Raw genomic sequence first — 24,317 nt, forward strand, 5'->3', positions numbered from 1 at the left:
GCTCCGACCCTATGGAACGATTTCCCCGTGGAGATTCATACCCTCACCACCCTCCAGACCTTCCGCACAGCCCTCAAAATCTGGCTATCCCGTCAGGCCTGGGGCTAACCCACCCGAATGGTATGAATGTTGTGTTTTTTAATGACGTACTGTCCTACGTGTTAAATGTTTGTTTCCCCCCCCCTTTTCGAGTTGTAAGCCGCCCTGAGTCCCCCCAGGGAAAAGGGCGGCATATAAATAAACTTCTCAAATCTCAAATCAGGTTGAGAAGGTTTTAGAGAATGAGAAAGTCAAGATCTTGTGGGACTTCAGAATCCAGACTGACAGGCAATTGGCCCACAACACACCTGACATAACAATAGTTGAAAAGAAAAAAGTATGGTTCATTGACATTGCAATAGCTGAATTGAAGCTGAGATGCACAAATTGAAGATAAACAGCAAGAAAAAATCACAAAATACCGGGACTTGCAAATTGAAGTTGAGCGACTGAGGAAAAAGAAATCGTGTGTTGTCACGATTGTAATTGGAACCCTTGGAGCAATACCTAAAGGGCTACCTCGCTATTTAGAAATTTTAAATTTATCAGACTTGAACATTCTGATTCTACAAAAAGCCACCCTACTTGGAACAGATTATATCCTCCAATGTTACCTTAACAATTCCTAGGTCTTTGGTTAGGACTCAAGCTGTTGAGCTACCAACCAGCCCCAAAGACTGTGAATCTCACCAAAGATTAACCACATAATAATAATATTTCAGCAGGGGTAGGGAAACATACATAAAATATCTGGATAAAGTTATAAGTGTTCCATTCTTATTTAGTCTGGTATAAATCAGACTATAAATCTAGTCTGGTGTAATGATTAAGGCTACAAGCCTGGAGCATGTAAGTTCTAGGCCTGCCTTAGGCACAAAGCCAGCTGAGTGATTTGGTTCAATCACTCTCTCTCAACCTTAAGAAGAAGGCCAGTGACATGCCATTTCTGAAAAATGTTGCCATATCTGAATATGTACATGCATATATAAATAAATTGTATTACTCAATATGCAAAGATACAAGGAGGAATTTAAATGTGGGACAAGACCATGTACTTAGAAGTGTTGTTTAGCAAGCAAGATTAAAAAATATTAATAGATCCACTGAAAAGAAGAGATTGGTATAATGAGAAATGGCTTTTTAAGTAACAAAACAAATAAGGATTTCCGTATGCTGATGCTGCCTTAAATCTAAACCAACCAGATTGATACATTTTGGAACTGGTTTAGAAGGGATTTAGTCCTGCTTGTTTATGTATACATGGGCATATATTTGCATGTGCATATAAACATTTTATATACAACCTATGAAGTTTTAGCAGGCATAACGACCAATTTGAAACAAAAATTCCTCTCCTGTATTTTCCCAGTTTGGTTCAGTAAGCTTCAGGTACTATTGAAAAGCAGGAATCTGAGTGACATAATGGTTATAACATTTGTTTGATATGTAAAATACCACTGATGTACCATTTTATTTTATTTTTTCAGTCACTTGAGATAGAAGGATTTTAATGACCGAGAAGTGATAACATAAGGTATAAACAGGAAGGAAAGAAAGTCAAGGGGAAAAAAATAAGTTTCTTGGTCTAAAAGAATTCTTCCAAGTTTGAATCACCGGCATTCTACATATTGGGCAAGTGTCATAAACATTTTGCTATTGAGCTTGAATCTTCTCAACAATAGCTGTAGCCACAATTCTGATGCTACAGGCTGGCAATCACTGACTAAGCTGAGGAGTTTTTTGGTTTCTGTCACTTACAGAATTAAAGTCAACCTTCCCATGTAGACCAGACAGGAAAGATGACCATACAACTTAATTCTACTTTATTGTAAGACTACAAAAACAAAATGTAGCAAGTCCGAAAACACAAATCTCCCATCTCTTATTACAGTCTGAGAAGCTAGGAAAGGTCTCTTCTGAGCCTTTTTCTCTGCCCATTATGCAGTGGTGAGCTATGCTCTTTCTTATTTGAACATTCTTTCTCACAAACCATTACAAAGGTATAGATCATACTTGAGCTGGGCTAGCAGGAGTAGTTAATACTTCTCCAACCCTCCAGAATCAATTGGGGACTCTAGTCATGGCAGGATATTCCAGCAATCCAGATACACCCAAAATATTTTACAGGAACCAGAGTGGTCAAAAAGACTACATTTCAAAACTGGATGTGATAGTAAAAGACAGCAAAGAAGAGCAAAAAAACCCCACACATAAGTGAATAATACACCCACTAATTTCTACCCATTAAACGCTTTTCTAGATATTTTCTCTCAAATTCCATTCTGGAGGGGAAGGCCACCTAAATTAAAAGCAATCTTGAAAAGGAACAACTATAGAAGTAAGCTTTGGTGGGAGGGCTCAGAAACTTTCCCTTTACATGGAATCATGAAACAGTATTCATATTTCTTTATACTCAAATGGGACAAACTTGCATTTACAGAAACTAAATTTTATTTAACTTTATATTGTTAACAGGATTATTTGCCAATCATTTATTTCCTTTTTGACATATTAACAATTCTTTTAAAAAAAACAAGCATTTCTGATGGATATACTTTATGGGAAATTTTCCCAAGGGGTCACATGAGAAAACAAGAAGCCAATAGGGTTGTGAAGATCCATAGGCACGCATGCTTGTACATACATATTTTTTTTAAAAAAAATACCAGTTGCCTTCAAAACAAAAGCAATGCAGTTGTATTACATGCATGGTGTTCATTTATTGACCTCACGGAGGCCTGATAGGGACAGCCAAAAAGACACATGTGGCCTGGGGTGCGTAAAATGCTGATTTGGTCTGATTTAGAATATAAAATGAAATTTCCCAAGCTACTTATGCCTCTAATTTTCAGACTCAAATAAACAAACTAAAAATCCAGATTGGAGACATTCAGGAATAAAAAGGCAAAGAAAGTTATAAATATTTATTAAGATATCACAAATCACTAGGAAATGTTAGGAAAAATATACCTTCATTATATACCTTCATGTTTCCTTTATACTGGGATATTTGCCAAAGCTTTGGTTTTTACGATAAGAAAGTCTAAGCAGTTTATTAAAAGTTTAGTTGTACCACAGGATTGAATGGCTTTATTTTTTCTGTTAATGGTTACTGCTTCATTCATTACTAAGTAAAGAAATTCAAGTTGGATTATAAACCTGCATTTCCAAACATTGAGAAAATTATAAATATAGTCTCATCATTTCCAACTCTGTATCTGATCGAAGGAATAAAGAACCTTTCAAATTCTTCTTTGTTACCTGCCCAAGATTCATTTTAGATTAATCTTTTATTTTGCTTTATTTCTAAAGGACATCCATTACTTTGCACTAGATAAGGGTGAATTGGCACTAGCTGAAGTGGCAAAGAAAAAAGCTAACAACATTGACACAGAATCAATAACTACTGGAGTTGGTAAGAATGAACACTGTTTTTAAAAATGGCTTTTTGTTTAAATCAATACTTGTTCTTGTATCACTGTCATGTTATGCTTGTAGTAAGGATATAGGCTAATTGAAATTGTTTTTGGTTGGAAAAACAGCACTGGCATCTTTATGAAGAAAGGAAAGCATACAGAAACAGCCTTTAGATACACAAGTGACAATGGCAGCATTTGAGAAGTCCCCAAAGGCATAACACTTCTTGACAAAATAAAACAAAAATAACAATTATATTGAATGTTGAAAACAAAAAAAAATAGATCTTGACATTTATACTGACAGATACTGTACATTATATTCAAAGGGATATCCTCAAATGTTTTACAGACATTTCCTTTAATATGTTAGATCTACTACACTCTTATTTGCAGATTATTTTATTCTAACATATATGTCAGTTCATAAGTCAACCTCTTTAAAAAGTTCATAGTTTGCAAGATTGGACCTCTCTACAATTTTATGAATGTTCCTAATGCATTTAAATTTTGGTACAGATTGATAAATCCAAAATATTCCTTTTCTTGAGATTTATAATTTATAACAAATATGTAACAGATGTACAGTTTGTATATATCAGAAACATAAAGAAAGTCCTGGCTTCAGGAATACACATTTTGCTTTGCTTTTCAGTCTCCTGCTTTTGAAAATGTGTGTAAATGCTCAATTGTTAACTGCAAGATATTAAAATACCTTATATATTTTATTACATAAAATTGAAGACCATAAATGTATTTGGGGAAAATATTGCATTCTCAGGATAAATGTGTTATTTTGATCACAGCAAATTTGTTTGGGAAAAATGTTAGACATCGTGACGATTTGATTATGACATCAGTGAATTATCACTGGTCATTTTGCATTTGTTTGCCAGTGCACAAGTTTCTATACTAAAATATACATTAGAATAGTGCCATTTAATTCATAATGTTTTCTCTGTGCTATTCTATTCACTTCCATAATCAAGTAATCCTTGATCTGTACCCCATTCAGTAATAAGTAATTTGCCGCTCTTAAAACTTAAAACAGAAATATTTTCTTCTTGTGTAGTTCTCTGTGTCCATTGTGTAGTCTCTTGGCGTATGTAGTTTGAACAGACCACAGTAAGATACTAAAGTATTACTTGTAATGTAGCAAAGAAAATTAAACCCTGAGCTTATAATATGACCTTCTTACAAGGACATTGTTTGCCAAATATAATATTGTTGATGAGCAACTATTTCCTGCCCGCTGAAAATTAAGAATGGGTTTGGCTTTGGCAATTCAAGCAATAGAACATTTGTTTGTTACATTTGAGATTTGTTGAAGACAAAAACTAGCTATCTTTTGCCTATTGCCTAGGGACAAATAAATATTGTTGAGTTTAATTAGATAAAAGCTTTTTAAGAGGCCAAGGTCTCAAAGGGCTTTTTATGTTTGAAATCCCATGTGAATGTATTTATAGCATTATAAGATCAAAATAGCACTTTTAGTTCTAAGAATGTATTAAGTCCTGCTCCTTGTTCACCTCAGGTTCTATTCAAAGTGGAGACAGACAATATGGACTATTGCTATAGAATTTTACATGTATATAATACACTTGATAATCTTCATCCTCACAATAATCTATTTCATATAGACAAAATTGAGACTATTTTCTTATTGCTTTGTTGAAAAAAATGAATTTATTTCCAGGTCTCTTACATTACTTATTACTTTTTAATATAGCTGTAGCCTCTTGTTACTAGCTGCCCTATTCCAATACAATGATGTGTATTCAGAATTCTCACTGATTTTCAAAAATGTAAACCTAGCCCATTAATTCTATACCAAATTGTAATTTTTAAAAAATCACTTGATCTTAGCAAAACGAAGAACTTACTACCGAGCCAATGTATTACAGACATGGACCAATATAAAAATAGCTGCCATTAATTTTATATTTATTACTAAAAATACTAATATTTAAATTGTGGCTGGACATCCCAGCACCATAGCACAAAGCTTGAGCTGTTGTCACCTTCCTTCTCTCCCTCCACTTACCTACCATCCTGCTGGTCTGTGCTCCACTCAGTCTGCTGGCCCTGCTACCCTGCATTCACTGGTCCTGCCATCCACAATTGGCCTTTACTGCCTTCCTTCCTTTCAGCCTTCAGAAAGCTTCCAAAGTCTTCCAGAGCATAATGAGAAGGTACTGCTTGATTTAGAGAACAGTGCAAGTGGCCTTGGGAAGAAGGCCTGGCACAGCCAGCAATTGCCTCACTTACAACCAAGCTGGGTACACTTTGTCAGCAGTGGGAGGAGGAAAGCATGTCACTTGGCCACAGGGCTGGCAGAATAGTAGCACTGACAGGCAGTAGGGCAAGCAGAGCACAGGGCAGCAAGACCAGCAAAAGAGAAGACTGTAAGGCAGCCAAAATGGCAGATGAAGGGAGGTGAAGAGGGGGTAGTTCCTTAACTTACTGGGTTCAGTGCTAGAAGGAGCAAGCCAGGTATGGATTGGATCAGGGTGGGTCCTAGCCTAACAACTAGCATGATTTGGTTAGCAATGGCAACAAGGAATTCTGGGATTGCTTCTAGCAATGCATCTGAACTTCTAGCAGGGGATGGGCTATACCTCAGAAGAACTGGGATAAATATCTTTGGAAACCAACTGGCTGAACCTATGCAAAGGGCTTTAAACTAAAACTGGGGTGGGGGGGGCAGGGAGATGATTTTTTGAAAGATAATTCCAAGCACAAATCTCAGGGCAATTAACCAAATGGTAAGAAAAAAGGGGAACTCAGACACAAATTCCAAAATGTAAAAACCAAACACAGAATTAGTCAAAAAGAACTGAGATGCATATACACTAATGTTTCAAAGTATGAGGACAAACAGTGAATTTGATATCCTAGTACATGAGGGCAGATATGACATCACAGCCACTGCCGAAACTTGTTGGAATGAAACCCATGACTAAACATACAGCCAGAGAGATTCAAACTGTTGAAAACAGAACTAATAAAGAGGTAGAGTTACACCTCTATAGAAATACAATAAAACAACGATAAAAATGTATGTATTTTAAGATGAATGTATTTGGGTTAATATAAAAGCAGATAAGAATGGCATAGCCATAGGTGTATATTACAAGCTACCCAACCAAACAGAGGAAATAGATGAAGTTTTTACTAATCAGCAAACTAAGGTGTGTAGGAAGCACACCACAACTTTAACTACGCTAAGACAATCTCTGTACCTAGTGAAAAATCACAGGTTCCTGACAACCTAACACACAACTTTGTCATCTAAAAGACAGAGAAGGAAACTAGACGGTCAGCCAGACTGGACTTAATTATCACTAACAGAGATGGAATGATAGAAAGGTTGAAGTTACAGGAACTTTGTGGGAAGAGTGGCCATGCAATATTGGGATTCAACATAAAAAAAGCATGTACCGTGTTTTCCCGAAAATAAGACAGGTCTTGTATTTTTTGACCCATGAAATATGGCCTTGGTTTATTAGAGGGGGGCGGCTTATTATTTTTCAGGTGCAGGAAGCAGCAAGTCCACCAGCCCCACCCTCTCCGTCCCACCATCTGCTTGCCTGTGGCCACAATGACCCAAGTTCTCCTTGCATCCTGGCCTTTGTCTGCCCTGTTTGCTGGCCATGGAACAGCTGACTGTGCTGCTCTGGCCTGTGTGTGTTCGTTCGTTCCTGGCAGAACGAACGAACACACACACACACACACACACACAAACACACACACACACACACCCTCCAAGGCAGCCACATCCCTTCACTAACTTGCTTTCCAGCTCCATTCTCCGCTCCACATGCAGGACAAGAAAAGTAGACCGTGCCTATGGTAAAAAAAACCCCAGAAAATACCTTCTAAGTTCTACCAAAAAAAGAAAAAAAGATCTTGCAAAGTTGGAAGTAGTCTCACAAACTACTTTTCTTGCCCTGCACATGGCAGTGGAGCAGGAAAGCAGGTTAGTGGACGGATGTGGTTGCCTTGGGAGGGGGGGGGGTAGGGATCTCTTTCTCACACATGCACACCATCCTTTCCTTGGGAGCTCTGCACAGATACAGAGAAGGCTTCGGATAGAGCATTTGGGGGATGTGCGTCTGCCCTGAAATCCCAAGGAAAGAACGATTGCCAGGAAAAAGGAGGGGAGTTCCCTCTTATCCTGTTCTGAGTCTGTGCTGAGCTTCAGAACAGGGTAAGAGGAAGGAAAATCTCCCCTCCCCATTTTCAAGCCGTTTGCAAAAACGCCTCATTCCGAGCCTTCAAACCTGCAATCCTGGAATATGCGGGAGTCTCGAAATGGAACGTTTTTGCAAACCACTTGAAAATATGGAGGGGGATATTCCTGCCTCTCCCCATCCTGAAGGTCACAGATTGAAAACAGGATAAGAGACAAAATCCTCCCACATGCCTTCAATCCTGCAATCCTGGATAATGTGAAGGCTTGGAATATGGCGTTTTTCAAACCTCTTGAAAATGGGGAGGGGGGATTTCATCTCTTATCCTGTTCTCAGTCTGTGCTGACCTTCAGAACAAGGGGAGAAGCAGGAATATCTCCCTCCCCATTTTCAAGCCATTTGCAAAAACGCCCCATTTTGAGCCTTCAATGTGAATATGCAGGTGAGAAGCAACCTCCTGTAGGCATTAAAATCCATACACTTGGGACATTGGAAGAAGCCCTGCGAGGAGACACTGCTGCCGAAGTGCAAGAAATCTCCCCTCCCCAACCTGCAGATCGTCCTTTCAAAGAGGAGTTTCACCAGGACGAAGAGGTGGCTGAAGGTGGCGTTTGTGTCGCCTTCAATCTGGTGAAACTTCTGTTTGAAAGAACAATCTGCAGGTGGGGGGAGATTTCCTGCACTTCGGCAGCAGTGTCTCCTCGCATGGCTTCTTCCGATGTCCCAGGTGTATTGATTTCCATGCCTTCTTTTCCTGTTCCGTGGATGGAATTGCGAACTGTGACTGTCACCATTATGCAAGGAGGGCATGAGGCATTTGGGTTGTGTTGCTTGGCCTCTGGCTTCTTTTGCAGCTGCAATTGGCTGCAGAAGCGAACGGAGTTTGCTGGAGGCAGAGGCCTGAGAAGCATCCGCGAATCAGCTGTTTTGTGAATGGAGCGGCCCAGCTGATCTGATTAAGGGCCCAAGAAGCCCTGAGGTGACCAGGGAAGGGAAGGGCTGCCCCCTGTTCTGGCTAAACCCACCCCTTCACTAGAGCTTATTTTCGGGGGAGGCTTTATATTTTTGCCCACCGCAAAAATCTGGCATGGCCTTAGTTTCAGGACATGTCCTATTTTCGGGGAAACACGGTAATAGAGCAATATCAAACTAGAGTCTTGGACTTAAGACAGCTGATTTCAACAACCTTAGAGAGTGCTTGGGAAGAATTCCATGGATGGAAATCTTAAAGAGAAAAACAACTCAAAAAGCTTGGGGAATCCTGAAAATGATATTAAAGCACAATGATATTTCTTCTTCTTGAAAAAGAAAAATAAGAGCTTCCAGAAGAAACTAGCATGACTCTATAAAGAACTCTCTGATAAACTGAAAGACAAAAAGGACAAGTATAAAAAGTGAAAAGGCACATCTCAGACAGAATCTTAACATATAGCCCGAAGCTGCAAAGATGAAGTCAGGAAAGCTAAGGCTCGGAATGAATTAATACTGTAACAAACGTCAAAAATTATTTTAAACAACTTTTTTCAACATATAAAAAACAAAACAAAAGAGACAAGGAAACGATCAGTAATCTTCTCACTAAGGGTTGGGGCTTAATTCATTTTTTGCATCTTTACACAAAAGGAAAAACAATCTATCAAAAACAGTACCACAAAAGATAAATGAGGAATAGAAATCCAAATAGGCAAAAATGGTAAGACAACCTATTCACTCTAGAGAAGTTGAAATCACAAGGATCAAATGGATTGCATCCCAGAGTTCTGAAGAAGCTGGCAGATGTGATCTCAGAACCACTGAACCATATCGTTCAAAGATCCTGAAGCATCAGGGAACTACCAGAGAACTGGAAAAGAGCTTAAAGCCCCAAACATAGTAAACACAATTACAGCAGAAAAACCCATTTTAATATTTTTCATGTTTATGATACATGAAATATTTGATAATCTCAAGAGAAATTATGGTTGCAATTATCTAATAATTGAATTCCAACATAGAATCATATTCTACTAAAACTACATTTCACTGCATTCACTATAGAAATCATTGTATGTTACTACAGTTTTAGCAGAATTCCACTCATGTTCCCCAATAACAATTACTCAGAGCTATTGATAGAATAATTGCAATAGGAAAGACACATATTTTTATCTGCAGTGGAAATATCCAAAGATTTTAGGAGCTTGGTGCTGCAAAACCAGATAAAATTATCAATCAGGATATACAGTAGATCCACAATGAAGGTTACTGAGAATTTACTAAAGACAACAAGAAGATAACATCTCAAGGGTTGATAGTAGCAAGAATGGTGTTAATTTAAAAAATCATCATTAATTTGCCTTCTTAGGGTAGGAGACAACTTATCTAGAAAGGTGAAATAGACTAAGAAAGTTCTCCAACAGACTTGCTCCAGCCAGAATCTAAGACGGCAGTCTTAACTGGTCCCTGAGGGACATGCAACCTAATTCCAGTTGTGTTAGAATTTGAATAAGGAATTTGTAGTAAGATTTTCAAAAATTTTGACTGAATTGCTTCTAAACTAGTAAATGGTATGTATTCCAGGTAAATACATAGCTGAGGACCAAGCAGTTTCAAACCCAGAACTTTCAGAGGCCTGCTTGGGTTACAGACAGTATGGCTGCATAGTCAGCATAAAGGAGAAAAGAGATCAGGCAGTAGGCAAGGGATGGAGAATGGAATTTTGGCTTAGCAAATATCTCAATATTGTTAATGTAAAAGTGATGAAACTTGTAGCTATTACCATAGAGAGATAATAACATCAAACTCGTAGCAAAACTAATACAAATTTAAATGGGTCATTTAAAATGCCATAATTAATAAAAGCTTGTGAAGATGAACAAGTTACTCATAAATACATTACTGCATTCTGAAGCTGATGTAGTAAATTTCAGTGTGTTTCCCAAGGCCAGCTTCCAATAAATTGAATTAGATTAATTTATTTTAACCTTCAAATCAATTGCGTTCACCCCAAAGGGATTCATGTTGTGACAAGATTCCCAATAAATGATGCATAATTCAAAGAGACATTCCAAAGCCCTCTCTTTTTATAAAGAAACATTGCCTTTAATTGTTGTCTGCTTTGCATTTTAGTAACATATAAGAAAAGTTTTCTATTATAACTGGTATAACTTCATTATTAAAATCCTTCCAGAATTTATTCAGTGGCATAGTACCCAACATGAACTTTTGATATATATTTTTTAAAGAAAATGATTACACTTGAAAAAAGATTTGAAGTTTCATTTATGGTAATATATATGGAACTATAAAGTATCCTATATAAACTAAAAATATAAAAAAAATGACATGTTACATTTGTGAAACGAAACAATCAAAATTTTAATAACATTTTAATAAGATAAAATGTATTTGTAATCAAATTAAGTCGTCATTAGCAAACAAATGTTCTTTAGTATGATATAGAATTACAATAGACTAATGTATAAGCAATTGTAGTAATATCATCTTATGTTTTGAATACCATTACATTAATCTCAAATTATTACATTGAGAAGACCATAGTGTTCTGTGATTTTATGATTCAGTATGGCTGCACCAATTATCTTCTGTATGACGTAGGGGTGTGGGAGTGTAGAGAGAGAAAGAGAGATCAATCTATACCACCATGTTAAAATTATGGACACAAGAAATTGAAAACAGATGCACATTAACTATTTCTCTCTTGACTGGAATCCAGCCATAGATTAATCTGAAATAAATAAAATAGTATCATTATCTTAAAATATATGTGCTGTTTGCTAAGCAAAATGGTGATTTAGAGCAATTCTGTATAAAGATGAGGCATTGTGTTTGTATTGTTGTACAGAAATATCTAACAATATTTCCATGCCTACTCAATGCAAAGACCTATAAACGTTGAACTGTTTCAGAAATCAAAGCATAATAATGTGGCAACAGCTGGTGATGTGTTATTTAATAGAACAGTGTTGAAATGTTCATAAAATGTAACCATGTTTACATCATGGGGCCATAACAGCTACATCATAGAGCTATTATAAAATATATTTTATAAAGCCAGTCTCAGATTTACTTCTTTAACCAGGTTTTTCTTAAACTTGTATACAAATATTACCTTCAGTATTTTGTAGTTTTTAAACAGTGAACTTCAGTCACTTGCTTTATTTAGAAGCTGAGTAAACTCATGTTTTTTTCTTGGCTTGATTAAAAGGAATGGCCACAATAACTGAGACCACTTCTGTTTGCTTTTCCAATGTCATGCTATCTATTTTGATTTGCATGTTCTACTGCAAATGATTGACACTTCTAATAAATATATGTATATCAAAGGCAACTGGTTTTCTTAGCCTGTCCTTACTGAAATTTAAAGGATAAACATTTATTTTCCCCTTCTGTAACATAACCTCTCCAATCAGTGTTAAATATAAGACATTCTTTTTAGCTTTATACTATGTCTTTGTATTGGTTGAAATGATTGGTTGAAATCTATCATTATCAATATGTATAATTTGCTCTCTGCATACTGGAATAAAGCTCTGAAACAATATCATCAAGTCATACTGCATCGGCTTGCAATATTCAGTAAAAAAGAGAAACAGGAGAAGAGATGAAATGTATTTTAAGGAAAAAGTCTTATGGTGGCAACCATAAATCCAGTATTTCAGCATTGGGTCTTCAAAAATCCATATAATTTACTTATTTAATACAAACAATGAACCATGAAAATACAAGTTATTTTAGGGCACCAAAAGTATAAAAACAATATTATGATCAGCTACATGTATCAGCTACAACATCATGCTACCAGGAATCATCTTTGTGATGCTATGTAATGACTACTGCTGGCTACAATGAATAAATGCATTTCCTGAAGAACAAATCAATTCATTATAACAAAAAAAAATGCTTTATTTTCTTGTTGATCCTAAGCTATGTAATAATTCTAAATATAAATATTTAATATAAATATAAATAGGCAACAGATAGATTTAGACTTGTTTGTGTATTCCTGTTCATTAGGTTTGTACATAAATATTATTTATTGATATGGGACTTTTCTACCAGCAGATGGATAAGGAATTTCAACCAGAAATTATCTGATCCTAGGACTGTCACTCCTGAGTGCATTCATTTAGATAGAAGTTGGCAAAAACACATTCTTGTTAGCAGTTGGTATGCACACACTGAGTTTATAACCTTTCTTCTGTTTACTCTGCAAGATGTAATATGATGTGACAGGGTGTAACACATCACAGATGTGATGTGTCATCTAAGGAATTTAAAGAGGAATAGTTTTTCTAAGCTTGAAAATTGGTGTTTTAACCAAATAATGGTTCCAGAAAATTGATAAATATGGGGAAGATATAATCTACAGCCAAATTTTCAAACATAATAATCAAATGTTAATAATGTATAATTTACCCATTCGAGTTCTCTTGTATCCAGACTTTATGAAAATAGTGAATTAGTTTTGCAAATAGGCTGACTAAAACTATTCTAAAGTGTGACACAAAGTGAAAACGCTGGATTATCAATACAGTGCACAGGGATTCCTGAATACAAATTGTTCTGTCTAAATCCAGCACATATTATTTAATTAGATTATTAACTTGGAGGAGAGTCTTTGCTAAAGAGGATAAGTGAACATAAAATGTGCCCTTTGAGCAACTTCAATAGTTGATACTAGCTTTACACTTCTACCTAATTTACAAGGAAAAGCTTTGCCTTACAAATTCTAGAGACCAATCAAGCTAATCCCATGAGAAGAGGTGATTTTGAAGAATGCTAAACTTGTAAAAACTAGATAGAAGCAACAGTGTTTACAAAAATATAGAACCAGCAGACTCCAACTCCATTCATTCAGGCAAGAAACATGGTTCAATGTCTTTAAGGAAGTAACTTTGGAACAGAGAAAAGTCAAGTTGGTTTTCATTGTGGAGAATGATTGGCCAACTCTCTTCAATTTCTCAGAGTTAGTTTATTTAGCTAGGATAAATTCTGGAAAAACAAGATTTTTCTCATCCTATCTATGAACATTTTATGACTTGTTTCTTTCTTCAGTTACCTAATTTAAAACAATATGCATCTTATCAAGGACTGGCTCCTGATAAGTTACAGTATATAATGTTTTTAATTAGGTTACCAGGTAGTAAAACAATAGTATTTATTTGCTAAATAATTTCATAACAGATATCTTAATTGGAATGATTTATTAGATTATTGCATTAGGTAGAATTAGGGCATTTTTGGAAAACCTTGACAATCCCATTGCAATCCCATGTTTTTAGAACTACATTTTTGTCGTGACTGTCTGAATTAAGACTCTTGCCTAGGGATAATTCAGCTCAGAAGAAGAAATAATAAATGTGTTCAACTCTCATTTATATTAAAATGATTGTCCCTGAACATTTTAATTATATAGTGATTACTAATTTACATCCATTAGAATATTAGAATTGCAGTGATTCTATTCTGAGAATGAGAAAAGATAAATGTGTGAAAATATGTACAAAAATGTTTGCGTTTTTAAACAATTGTGTCTTTATTTGACTAAAAAAAATCACATCTGATTAAAATATATTTAACTGAAGCAATTGAACAGTTTATTATGACACACAGTAGTAAATATTTTTGAGTATTTTAATGTGAAGAAGTTATAAAACTGTTCTAAGAAGCCAAATTTAAATATTTAGTCAGAATAAAGGAGGAACATCTTACAGCTAAATCTGCAAATAGTATATCTACATGATACAAAGTTGCACAGCACATTCATAGCAATTTTTATCACTTATTTAAAATGACGATTGGCTTACCTGAATGGTCGTTCTCTAGGCGCTGCAGGAGAGTCCAAGCATGGGTTAACTTTAGCTTGCTGCCCAAGGACTGAGTTCAAAGTTTGTATAGCCACGCCTCCTGCTCCTTATAGAGGCCAGTTTAAAAAACAAAGGGATGAGACCCAGAAGGATGCAGTAACTTGAAGTGTTATGTCCTTAGTGGTGGTGACTCCATAACCGACGGAGAACCCCAAGGTGGGGTTGGACTCTCCCACAGCGCCTAGAGAACGACCATTCAGGTAAGCCAATAGTCATTCCCCTAGGTGCTGTTTGGAGTGTCCTGGTTAGGCGGATCCACGAGGACTCATTGCAACACTCTCCTCCCAAAGGATACCACAGCAGCTGCAAAGGAGTCCAGTTTGTAATTCCGGATGAACGGAGAACGGCTTTGCAGATCTCTTTGATGGACACTTGCGTGGCCCACGTTGTGGCACTCCTCGTAGAGTGAGCTGTTATATGAGATGGAACCGGTCTAACCTGATGTTTGTAATCCAGCTTAATGCAATGTCCAATGGTCGAAGATGATATCTTTCTGCCCATGAAGCCAGGTTGGAAGGACACAACGATTCCAATTTGCAGAAGGAAGCCGTCCTTTTCCTATATACGTGCATCGTGTGGCGTACATCCAGGGTATGCCAAACGCACTCTCTGAGATGTCTGGGGTGGGGGATAAATTAGGAAGAATCACTTCCTACTTCCTGTGAAATAAGATGTTAATCTTTGGAAGGAAGGACAGGTCCAACTGAAGAATGACTCTGTCAGGATGTACAATACACAGGTCCTCTCTGACCAAGAATGCTGCCAGCTCCAAAATTCTACGAACCGAAGTGATGGTGATAAGGAAGGCTATCTTAAATGATAAATGTCAGATACTGATGGTACCGATTGGTTCGAATGGAACCGAGGTTAGGGCCTGCAGGATGACAGATATATCCCAGGTTGGTTATCGGTGGACTGGTGGAGATTGGAAGTTGGCAGCCCCCTTCAGGAAGCTGCTTACCCTGGGGTGCCTGCTGAGAGATTGAGAAGTGTCTCTAGACAATATGGTGGCTAAGGCAGCCGTCCGTCATTGCAGAGTATTGGGGGCAAGGCCCCTGTCCAACCCCTTCTGGAGAAATTCCAGGATTTGTGGGATTGTCGCCATGGTGGCATCGATGTGATGAGAATGACACCAAGATTAAAGATAGTCCATGTTGTGTCATAGATGCGGACCGTTGAAGGGCACCTGGACGCCTGGATGGTGCAGATGACCTTGTCAGAAAAATTGTCTTGTCTCAGGAGGTCCCCCTCAAGGGCCAGTTGGAGCCACTGAGTTCTGGGTGTGGAATGGCCCCTTGGCTAAGGGAGATCTGCTCCTGAGGTATGTGCCAGAGCTTGCACATGTAAAGGTCACCGTACCAGGACCTTCTGGGCCAGTGAGGGCAACCAGGAGAACTTCCACTCCCTTTGTCAGGATCCTTCTGATGACCTGAGGTATCATAGGAAGTGGCGGAAAAGTGTAAAGGAGGCCAGCGGCAATGGATTTGGATTTCGATTTATTGCATTTATATGCCGTCCTATTCCCCGGAGGGACTCAGGGCGGCTCACAAATCAGGTAGGGAATACAAACAAGGGGAAAAACACAAACAAGCAACTACAAAAGAATTTAAAAACAATCAACAACCACACAGTTCGAGCGGGGACGGGAACTCGTCAACCCCAGGCCTGTCGGAACAGCCAGGTTTTAAGGGCTTTGCGGAAGGCCTGAAGGGTGGTGAGGGTCCGAATCTCCATGGGGAGCTCGTTCCAGAGGGCCGGAGCAGCCACAGAGAAGGCCCTCCTCCGGGTGGTAGACAATCGGCATTGGCCGGTAGATGGGATTCGGAGGAGGCCTACTCTGTGGGATCTAATACGTCTGGTGGAAGTAATTGGCAGCAGGCAGTCTCTCAAGTACCCAGGTCCAATACCATGAAGGGCTTTATAAGTGACGACTAGCACCTTGAAGCGTATCTGGAGACCAATGGGCAGCCAGTGCAGCTCGCGGAGGATAGGTGTAACGTGGGTGTACCGGGGTGCACCCACAATCGCTCGCGCGGCTGCATTCTGGAGAAGCTGAAGTCTCCGAATGCTCTTCAGGGGCTGCCCCATGTAGAGTGCATTGCAGTAGTCCAGTCTTGAGGTCACAAGGGCATGAGTGACTGTTGCGAGTGCCTCCCGGTTCAGGTAGGGATGCAATTGGTGCACCAGGCGAACCTGGGCAAATGTCCTGCTGGTCACAGCCGACAAATGGTGTTCTAAAGTCAGCTGTGGGTCCAGGAGGACTCCCAAATTGCGAACTCTTTCTGAGGGGCGTACAATTTCACCCCCCAGCCTGAGAGATGGAATATCTAGCCAATTGTTGGGAGGAAAACACACAAGCCACTCGGTCTTGTCCGGATTGAGTGCAAGCTTGTTAACCCCCATCCAGACCCTAACAGCCTCCAGGCACTGACACATCACATCAACCGCTTCACTGAGTTGGCACGGGGTGGACAGATACAACTGTGTATCGTCTGCATACTGGTGATATTTTATCCCGTGCCGTCGAATGATCTCACCCAGCGGCTTCATGTAGATGTTAAACAGGAGGGGGGACAGGACCGACCCCTGTGGCACCCCACACGTAAGGGGCCTAGGGGTCGATCTCTGCCCTCCAACCAACACCGACTGCGACCTGTCTGAGAGGTAGGAGGAGAACCACTGAAGAACGGTGCCTCCCACCCCCACCTCACACAACCGTCGCAGAAGGATACCATGGTCGATGGTATCGAAGGCCACTGAGAGGTCAAGGAGCACTAGGACGGACGCATGGCCCCTGTCCCTGGCTCTCCAGAGATCATCGGTCAGCGCGACCAAAGCAGTTTCCGTGCTGTAGCCAGGCCTGAATCCAAACTGAAAGGAGTCTAGATAATCGGTTTCATCCAAGGACCGCCAGAGCTGAGAGGCCACCACTTTCTCAACAACCTTCCCCACGAAGGGGAGGTTGGAGACTGGACGATAGTTATTTAGAATGGCTGGATCTAAAGATGGCTTTTTCAGGAGGGGTCTCACCACCACCGCCTTTAATACGGGGGGAAAGAACCCCTCCCAAAGGGAGGCGGTAACTATCGCTTGGATCCAGCCCCGTGTCACCTCCTTGCTGTTCGCAACCAGCCAGGAGGGGCACGGGTCCAGCGCACACGTGGAGGCACTCACAGCTCCCATGGCCTTGTCCACTTCCTCAGGAGTAACAGGTTGAAAATCAATCCAGTGGTGTCACTCAAGACCCTCCCCCGGTACCTCGGCTGGCTCTGCGCAATTGGAGTCCAGGTCCGTCCAAAGCCGAGCAACTTTATCCGCGAGAAATTGGATGTATTCCTCAGCTCTACCTCGTAAAGGATCGCCCGTATCCCTCCAATTCAGGAGGGAGCAGGTTATCCTGAACAAGGCGGCTGGGCGTGACTCAGCAGATGCAATCAGAGCGGCATTGTATGTGTTTTTAGCAGTCCAGATTGCCAGGAGGTAAGCTCTGATGCAGGATTTTAATAGTGCTCAGTCTGACTCGGATTTACTGGACCTCCAGCGGTGCTCTAGGCGTCTCTTTTGGCGTTTCATTTCCCAGAGGTCCTCAGTAAACCAAGGAGCCTTCCTGGATCCACTGCCTCGGATCGGCCGTAAAGGCGCAATCCGGTTGAGAGCCTCCGACGCTGCTGAGTTTCAAGCAGCAACCAAGGTCTCTGCCGGACTGTGGACAAGAGTATCAGGAACAACGCCAAGCGCCGTCTGAAAGCCCTGAGGGTCCATAAGGCGCCTGGGGTGGAACCACCTAATCGGTTCCTCCTCCCTACAGTGGGGGATTGGCCTCCGAAAGTCAAGCCTCAGTAGGAAGTGGTCCGACCATGACAGGGCCCCAATGGAGGGTGTCTGTCCCTTCTGGACTGGAACCGAGAGAAGAACCGAAGGAGGTGTGTGTTTTCTGGACTGACGAAGAGGTTGATTACCGGAGGGCCGAATCTCTGGGATAGTTGATGAAACAGAGATGGATGAAGGCGCCACTCCGAATTGCTGATGGTGGTCCTGCTCAACCAATCTGCTATCATGTTGTCCTCCCCCGAGATGTGATCTGCTCTCAATGATTCGAGGTGACGCTGCACCCATCGCCCCAGGTGGTTTATGTGGGCTTTGGTGGCTATGTTTTCCATTAGTATTAGGATGTGGCGCCCCTCGATGCATTTGCGGAAATGAAGGAGCGCTAGTCTGGCAGCCCTGAGATTTAACCAGTTTATGTTGTGGGAGAGTTCCGTTTGTAGGTGGGCACCCCAGCCATATAGATTGGCATCTGTGTTATGATGAGTCACTCTGGATCCTTGAAGGAGGACCTCTTTGTCAGTGCCGTGGACTACCACCACCTGAGAGAGTGGAGCACCTTTGAAGAAACACATCCTACTCTCTGGGGGTTGCTGGTGTTGTGTCGTTGAAGTGGGAGGAGAAACCACTGGAGGTCCCTTGCATGCTGTCGTGCCCAGGGAACTATTGCAATACACGAGACCAATTGGTAAAAGTTCTGGGGGCCAATGACAAGCCAAAGGGTAAAACTTTGTACTGATAATGTTAGTCTGCAAACTGGAGCCTCAGGAACTTGTGATTCGTTGGATGGATGGGGACGTGGAGATACGCTTCCTTCAAATGAATTGACATCAGGAAATCTCCTTGTTTGATGCAGCCCAGAATAGTTTGAAATGATTGCATTTTGAAGGACTTGTACGTCAGATGGATATTGAGCTTCTTGAGGTCCAGTATGGTTCTCCACCCCCCCTCATCCCCCGAGGACTTTGGAACCAGGAATAGGATGGAGTAAAATCCCTTCTGCTCCTGGTCCAATGGCACCTGTTCGATGGCTACTATGTCCAGTAAATGCTGAATCTCTGCTTGCATTAGTTATTGTTTGTGAATGGATTTGGGAGTTGAGCAGCGGACAAATGTTTGCAGAGGAAGGGAGAGGAAATCTAGGGTGAGGCCATGACGGATGGTGTTTAAGACCCACCCATCTGTTGTCATTCTCTCCCACTGGGCAGCATATAGTTGAAGACAGCCACCTAAGGGAGGGGGCCGCTGATGATCACTTATTTCTACGAAAGGGGCAGTTGGAACCCCCCTCCCCCAAAGGACCTGCAGTTAGCCTGCTGGTGTCTGCCCTTATCCCTAAATGTTGTCCTATTGTGGGAGCGATCCTGCATCTGGGGATAAGATCGGTTAAATCCCACAGAGGTGGCTTGAGGATCCATGGCCCAAAAGGGATGCCTACAAAATAAGAGGAGCTCTTGCGGTCGGTCTTCTTGGTGACAGAGGGCAAGACCTTGTGCTTGTCCTTGGATTCTATTAAGACGAAATCCAAGGCCTCGCCAAAGGTTTTTCCCCCTTGAATGGGCGGAAGCAAGCTTCCACTTCAACTTCATGTCTGCCTGCCAGTGGCAGAGCCAAAGCAGGCGGTGTGAGGTCACGTTGGAAACTAGAGCCCTTAAGGAAAGTTTGGTGGCATTTAGAGAAGTGTCTGCTGAATATTCAACTGCCACAATTAATTTTATTGTCACCAGCTGGCAGTTTAGAATGCAATTTACTCAGCCAAAACAGGGATGCCCTATTAAAAAAAGGAAGAGGAAAATGATGTCCTCATGGCCCAGCAGTGACCTGGTGGGTCTTGTGGCAGGCCTTCTCTGCCTTTTTGTTTTTTGCTTTGAGGCCCTTCAGCAAATCTGCTGGAAGCACCGAATTGGAAGTTAGAGCGACTATGGGATCAGCTACAAGAGGAAGCTTTAAATATCCTCTATATTGTTCTCCATGGAATAGACCTTTTTGCCCACCCCACTGGGATTGGTCATTGACCCAGGTTGCGCCCACTGACCCTGGATGACATCCAGAAAGAGTTGAGGGGCAGGTACCAATTCCTGGGGTGGGGTGGTTTCCTTGAAAAGGCTGGCACTTGGATCCTGAGATCCAGAGGCTTCCTTGTTGCCCGGCTGTGGGGTACTCATTTGATTCGATGCTCTGGCTTTGGTTAGGATAGCCTTGAACATCGAAGGTTTGAGTAATCTCGAGAAGGCGGGCATATCAGAAGTTGGATTTTCGTCTTCTGACAAATCTGGGACCTCTTATCCACCCTTCTCCACCTCAGACTCCTTTGCTAACAGCTGAAGAGGCAGGAGATGAGGATCTATGTGGCTGATCCCTAGAACTGGAGGCGTGATCCCTAGCCTTAGATTTGCCTTGGCGAGGCAGGCTGTGACCCAGCTGTTGAATGCCTTCAACAATTCCCTGAAATATGGCCCATACGATGACCTCTCTCATCTCATGGGAAAGATTAGGGTCCTGGTCCTCAGTTGGATGACAGCTCATGGTTCTAGGCCTAGGGGATGGAAGGTCCTCCTCTTCAAGAAGGGAACAGGCCTCGTGAGCTGAGTCCTCTACTAAGGATGGACTTGGGGACATAGGAGACGCTCTGGATGGATCGGGTAATAGGTCTAGCTCACCTTCCTCTGCCAGGGACAGAGAAATATCCCGGTGGAAACTGGGCAGGGAAGGGTCCGTAGAAGCCGTCACAGGTGGAGAAGGGGCCCTGGCAAGCCTTTGGGCTTTTTGAAATTGTTTTTCCAGGGCCCTTTGGCATCTCGCAGCTATCTTTTCAGCAGCTTTGCATGCCTTCTTAGGTATTAGCAGTTTCTCTTTGATGGCCGCCCAACACCCTCACCCTTGCCACCAGGCCCATGCTTGCTACGCTTATTGGTGGAAGGACCAGTTTGCTCAATATCCTCAGCTGCGCTGTTGTTTGCCTTTGCCAGAGGATTAGGACACGATGGAAATCTCTTCTCTGCAGATGTCAATGGAATTTGCAACAAGACAATTGAGCCCAAGATAGATCAGTCTCTGCCCTGAAGCTATGAAGAGTGCAAGCAGGAACAAAATGTCGGAAAACTCCAGAGCGCCCGCAGATCCGCGCTAATGATCAAAGTAGGACAAGGTACACAGCCAAACTCCCTGCAGCCGCCCTGAGTGTTCTGGGGAGGGGAGACCTCTCTGGAAACCTGGAGCAAGGTTGCTGGATTAAAAACCCCTCCCCGGTGGCAATCTGCTTTGGAGCCAGGCAGCGGCAATGCAAACGGACAGAAGAAAAAAATGCCAAAAGTAAATGGTCCAAAATGGCCACCACGTGATTCGGAGTAAAAAATGGGGACTGTCAACAGTCCGGAGAGTTCACAGGAGCCTCTAATTAGAGAAGAAAGCCCTCCAACAGTTTTTGGAGGCTCACCTAAGCTTCCTACCTGGCCCCAGGTTCATCAGCAGCCTCCAAACAAACTCCCCGTGTAGGTACCTCTACCACGATTATCACGGAAGGCAGCTTGCCTCTGCATGCCCGAGAAGAGCTGAGGCAAAAAAAAAAAATTAAACTGATAACTAAGACAAAAATAATAAAGGCTACCACTATACTGTTTGGAAAGTCCAACTCTACTGACCAAGTACTGGAGTTCCTCAAACTGCGTCCTTTTAGGGCGACTGAGTTTTAAAACTGGATTCTATAGGGAGCAGGCCACACAAACTTTGAACTCAGTCCTTGGGCAGCAAGCTGAAGTTAACCCATGCTTGGATCTCCAAGCAGCACCTAGGAGAACAAATGTTCAACAAGGAGGATGCATTATTTAAAAATGGGAAGGCAGAACATTTGCAGTTTGTTTCTTTTAGTTGTTTTATCTTACCACCTTTCAGACTGGTTAATCTTCAGAATATCATTGCTGAATTGAATTTATTTTTAAATTTCCTAATTATTTTAACAATTAAGTTTGATACTATCTACACTAATAACAAGACATTAGTATTAAATTATTATCTAATATTAGAAGTCAATCAAACAGCTCAGTTCTTGAATGACAATATAAAAGACATGGAAATATATTAATGATGTCACAATTAATAGAGCTGTTATCTATCCCAGCTACCAGTATGCATATATATAAGAGTCATCAATTCTCAGTATGCCCAGAATGGCAGCAAATGGAAAAAAGGTTTGAAATAAGTGAAAAATATCATCATCAAAAAATAAAATCCCCCCCATAAGACCACTAAATCGAGCATATACAATCTAATGGCTTTGCTGTCTACAAACAAGTACAGAATTCAGCACCATTAGAAGAAAAATGTTCTTACTACTGAAAAAAGTTTTATACTTATTTTATGGTGTTTTTTTGTTGGCTTACGTAGTTTAGCACTCAAATCTCAATGGCCTGAATCTAACACAGTCTGCTACCTTTTATGCTATTACATTTTCAACTATTTAAGGATTAGGAGGGGGATGTGACTTGGCTGAAGTAGGGAGGGAAGATAATTCAAATAATGCTATAAATCATAGCACACCTAATAGATTATTTAATTTGGAGGAGCTCAAATAATTGTGCTCAAATGATTGTGCTTTTTCAAATATTTAGCATATTTCCAGAGCCACTTTGGTCTAGTAATTAAGGCACCAGGCTAGAATCCAGGAGACAGTGAGTTCTCATCCCAACTTAGCCATGAAAGCCAGCTGGTAGACAAGAGATAGGCATAAGTGCTGAAAAACCAGTACTTGTATCTGCTTTAGTAAATTTAGTAACCACACCCTTCTTGTAAATTATAAACTGTCAATCATGGTTATAAAGAGATGTTTAAAGCAAGTTGGGTTCTGATATCTAAACCACTTTCATGTCTAAGGCCTTAAAAGCGCATTTAATATATTTGTATTGTCTTGCCTGACGAAGCATATTTACAGCTAGCACTAAAAGGCAAGTCTAGGCTTTTTAAATGTATACATCATCCAGTAATGGTTAGAAGATACTAACTGAGCAATACAAAACATGTATACTCTATGTGCAAAATCATGTTTTCCACTTTCAAAAATTATTCATTCTTCTGTAATAAATGTAATGCTGTATTTTATAAAACTACCAATTGCAAATCAGAAAAAAACATTCAAGAATTTTCCCTTATGAGTAAATAGTAACATAGAGCATATATGTACTACCAGTTTGTTTATTACAAGTGGGGATTATCAACTGTTTATGGAGGGCATAAGCACATGGTGTTGTCTCCTATTTACTTTTATTGCAACCTGTTTTCTGTTATGGGATGAAAGTATGCATCCACATTTACTAATGGTGTACAAGTGGTTAAGTGGTTATTGTGTGACTATCATTAAAGAACAGCTAATTTGAAATCCAGCAGAAATAGTTTTTAATTATCATTTTTATATATAGCTACTAGTGCATCACTGGACTTAATGATTTTATATTTTTGTTTGTGTAGAACATGAGTGTGAACCTCACTGCGTCACATTGCCGTCACATGATGTATCACACTTTTTCCCTTAACAGAGCTGGGATGGTCATGATCTCCACATGACGCATCTGGTTTGCCGGCCACTAGTTTGACAACCTTGGTATAGAATGACAATATTAGAACGTAGGGCCTAATTTTAGTAAAGAAGCTCTACTAAACTCTTGCTCTGGTACATCCCAGCAGTGAGGTCCTTTTTAGTTTGAGAATGTTGGCATTGCACTTAAAATCAGATGGTAGTGAATTATTTTCCAATGAATTAAATATTTCAGTCAAGATTCTTAAAATGCAATTTTCAGCAAAATGTATCATTTTCCCCCTCATTTGTGCTATGCTGATGGATTGCACATTTCTTTTGGTGATAACTGGATTTTACAGTCATTTAACTGTATAAATTTGGATATTTAAATTGATTTTTAAAACTACTTCCTTAAATGTTGGGGGAAAATAGGAAGTAATAGGAACTATCTGTTGTTTATGGAATT

The 24,317-nt window shown here is 40.5% G+C and overlaps 1 protein-coding gene across 2 annotated transcripts in view; it reads left to right on the forward strand.

Moving 5' to 3' along the window:
* Positions 1 to 24,317, forward strand: part of WDPCP (WD repeat containing planar cell polarity effector) — a 160,558-nt gene that overhangs the window by 108,527 nt on the left and 27,714 nt on the right. For both annotated transcript variants that reach the window (XM_032212658.1, XM_032212659.1), the window contains exon 15: positions 3,352 to 3,454. In XM_032212658.1, coding sequence (XP_032068549.1) covers positions 3,352 to 3,454 — 103 coding nt within the window. The remainder of the gene's footprint in view (positions 1 to 3,351; positions 3,455 to 24,317) is intronic.

The sequence above is a fragment of the Thamnophis elegans genome, chromosome 3, assembly GCF_009769535.1.
Source record: "Thamnophis elegans isolate rThaEle1 chromosome 3, rThaEle1.pri, whole genome shotgun sequence".
NCBI lineage: Eukaryota > Metazoa > Chordata > Lepidosauria > Squamata > Colubridae > Thamnophis > Thamnophis elegans.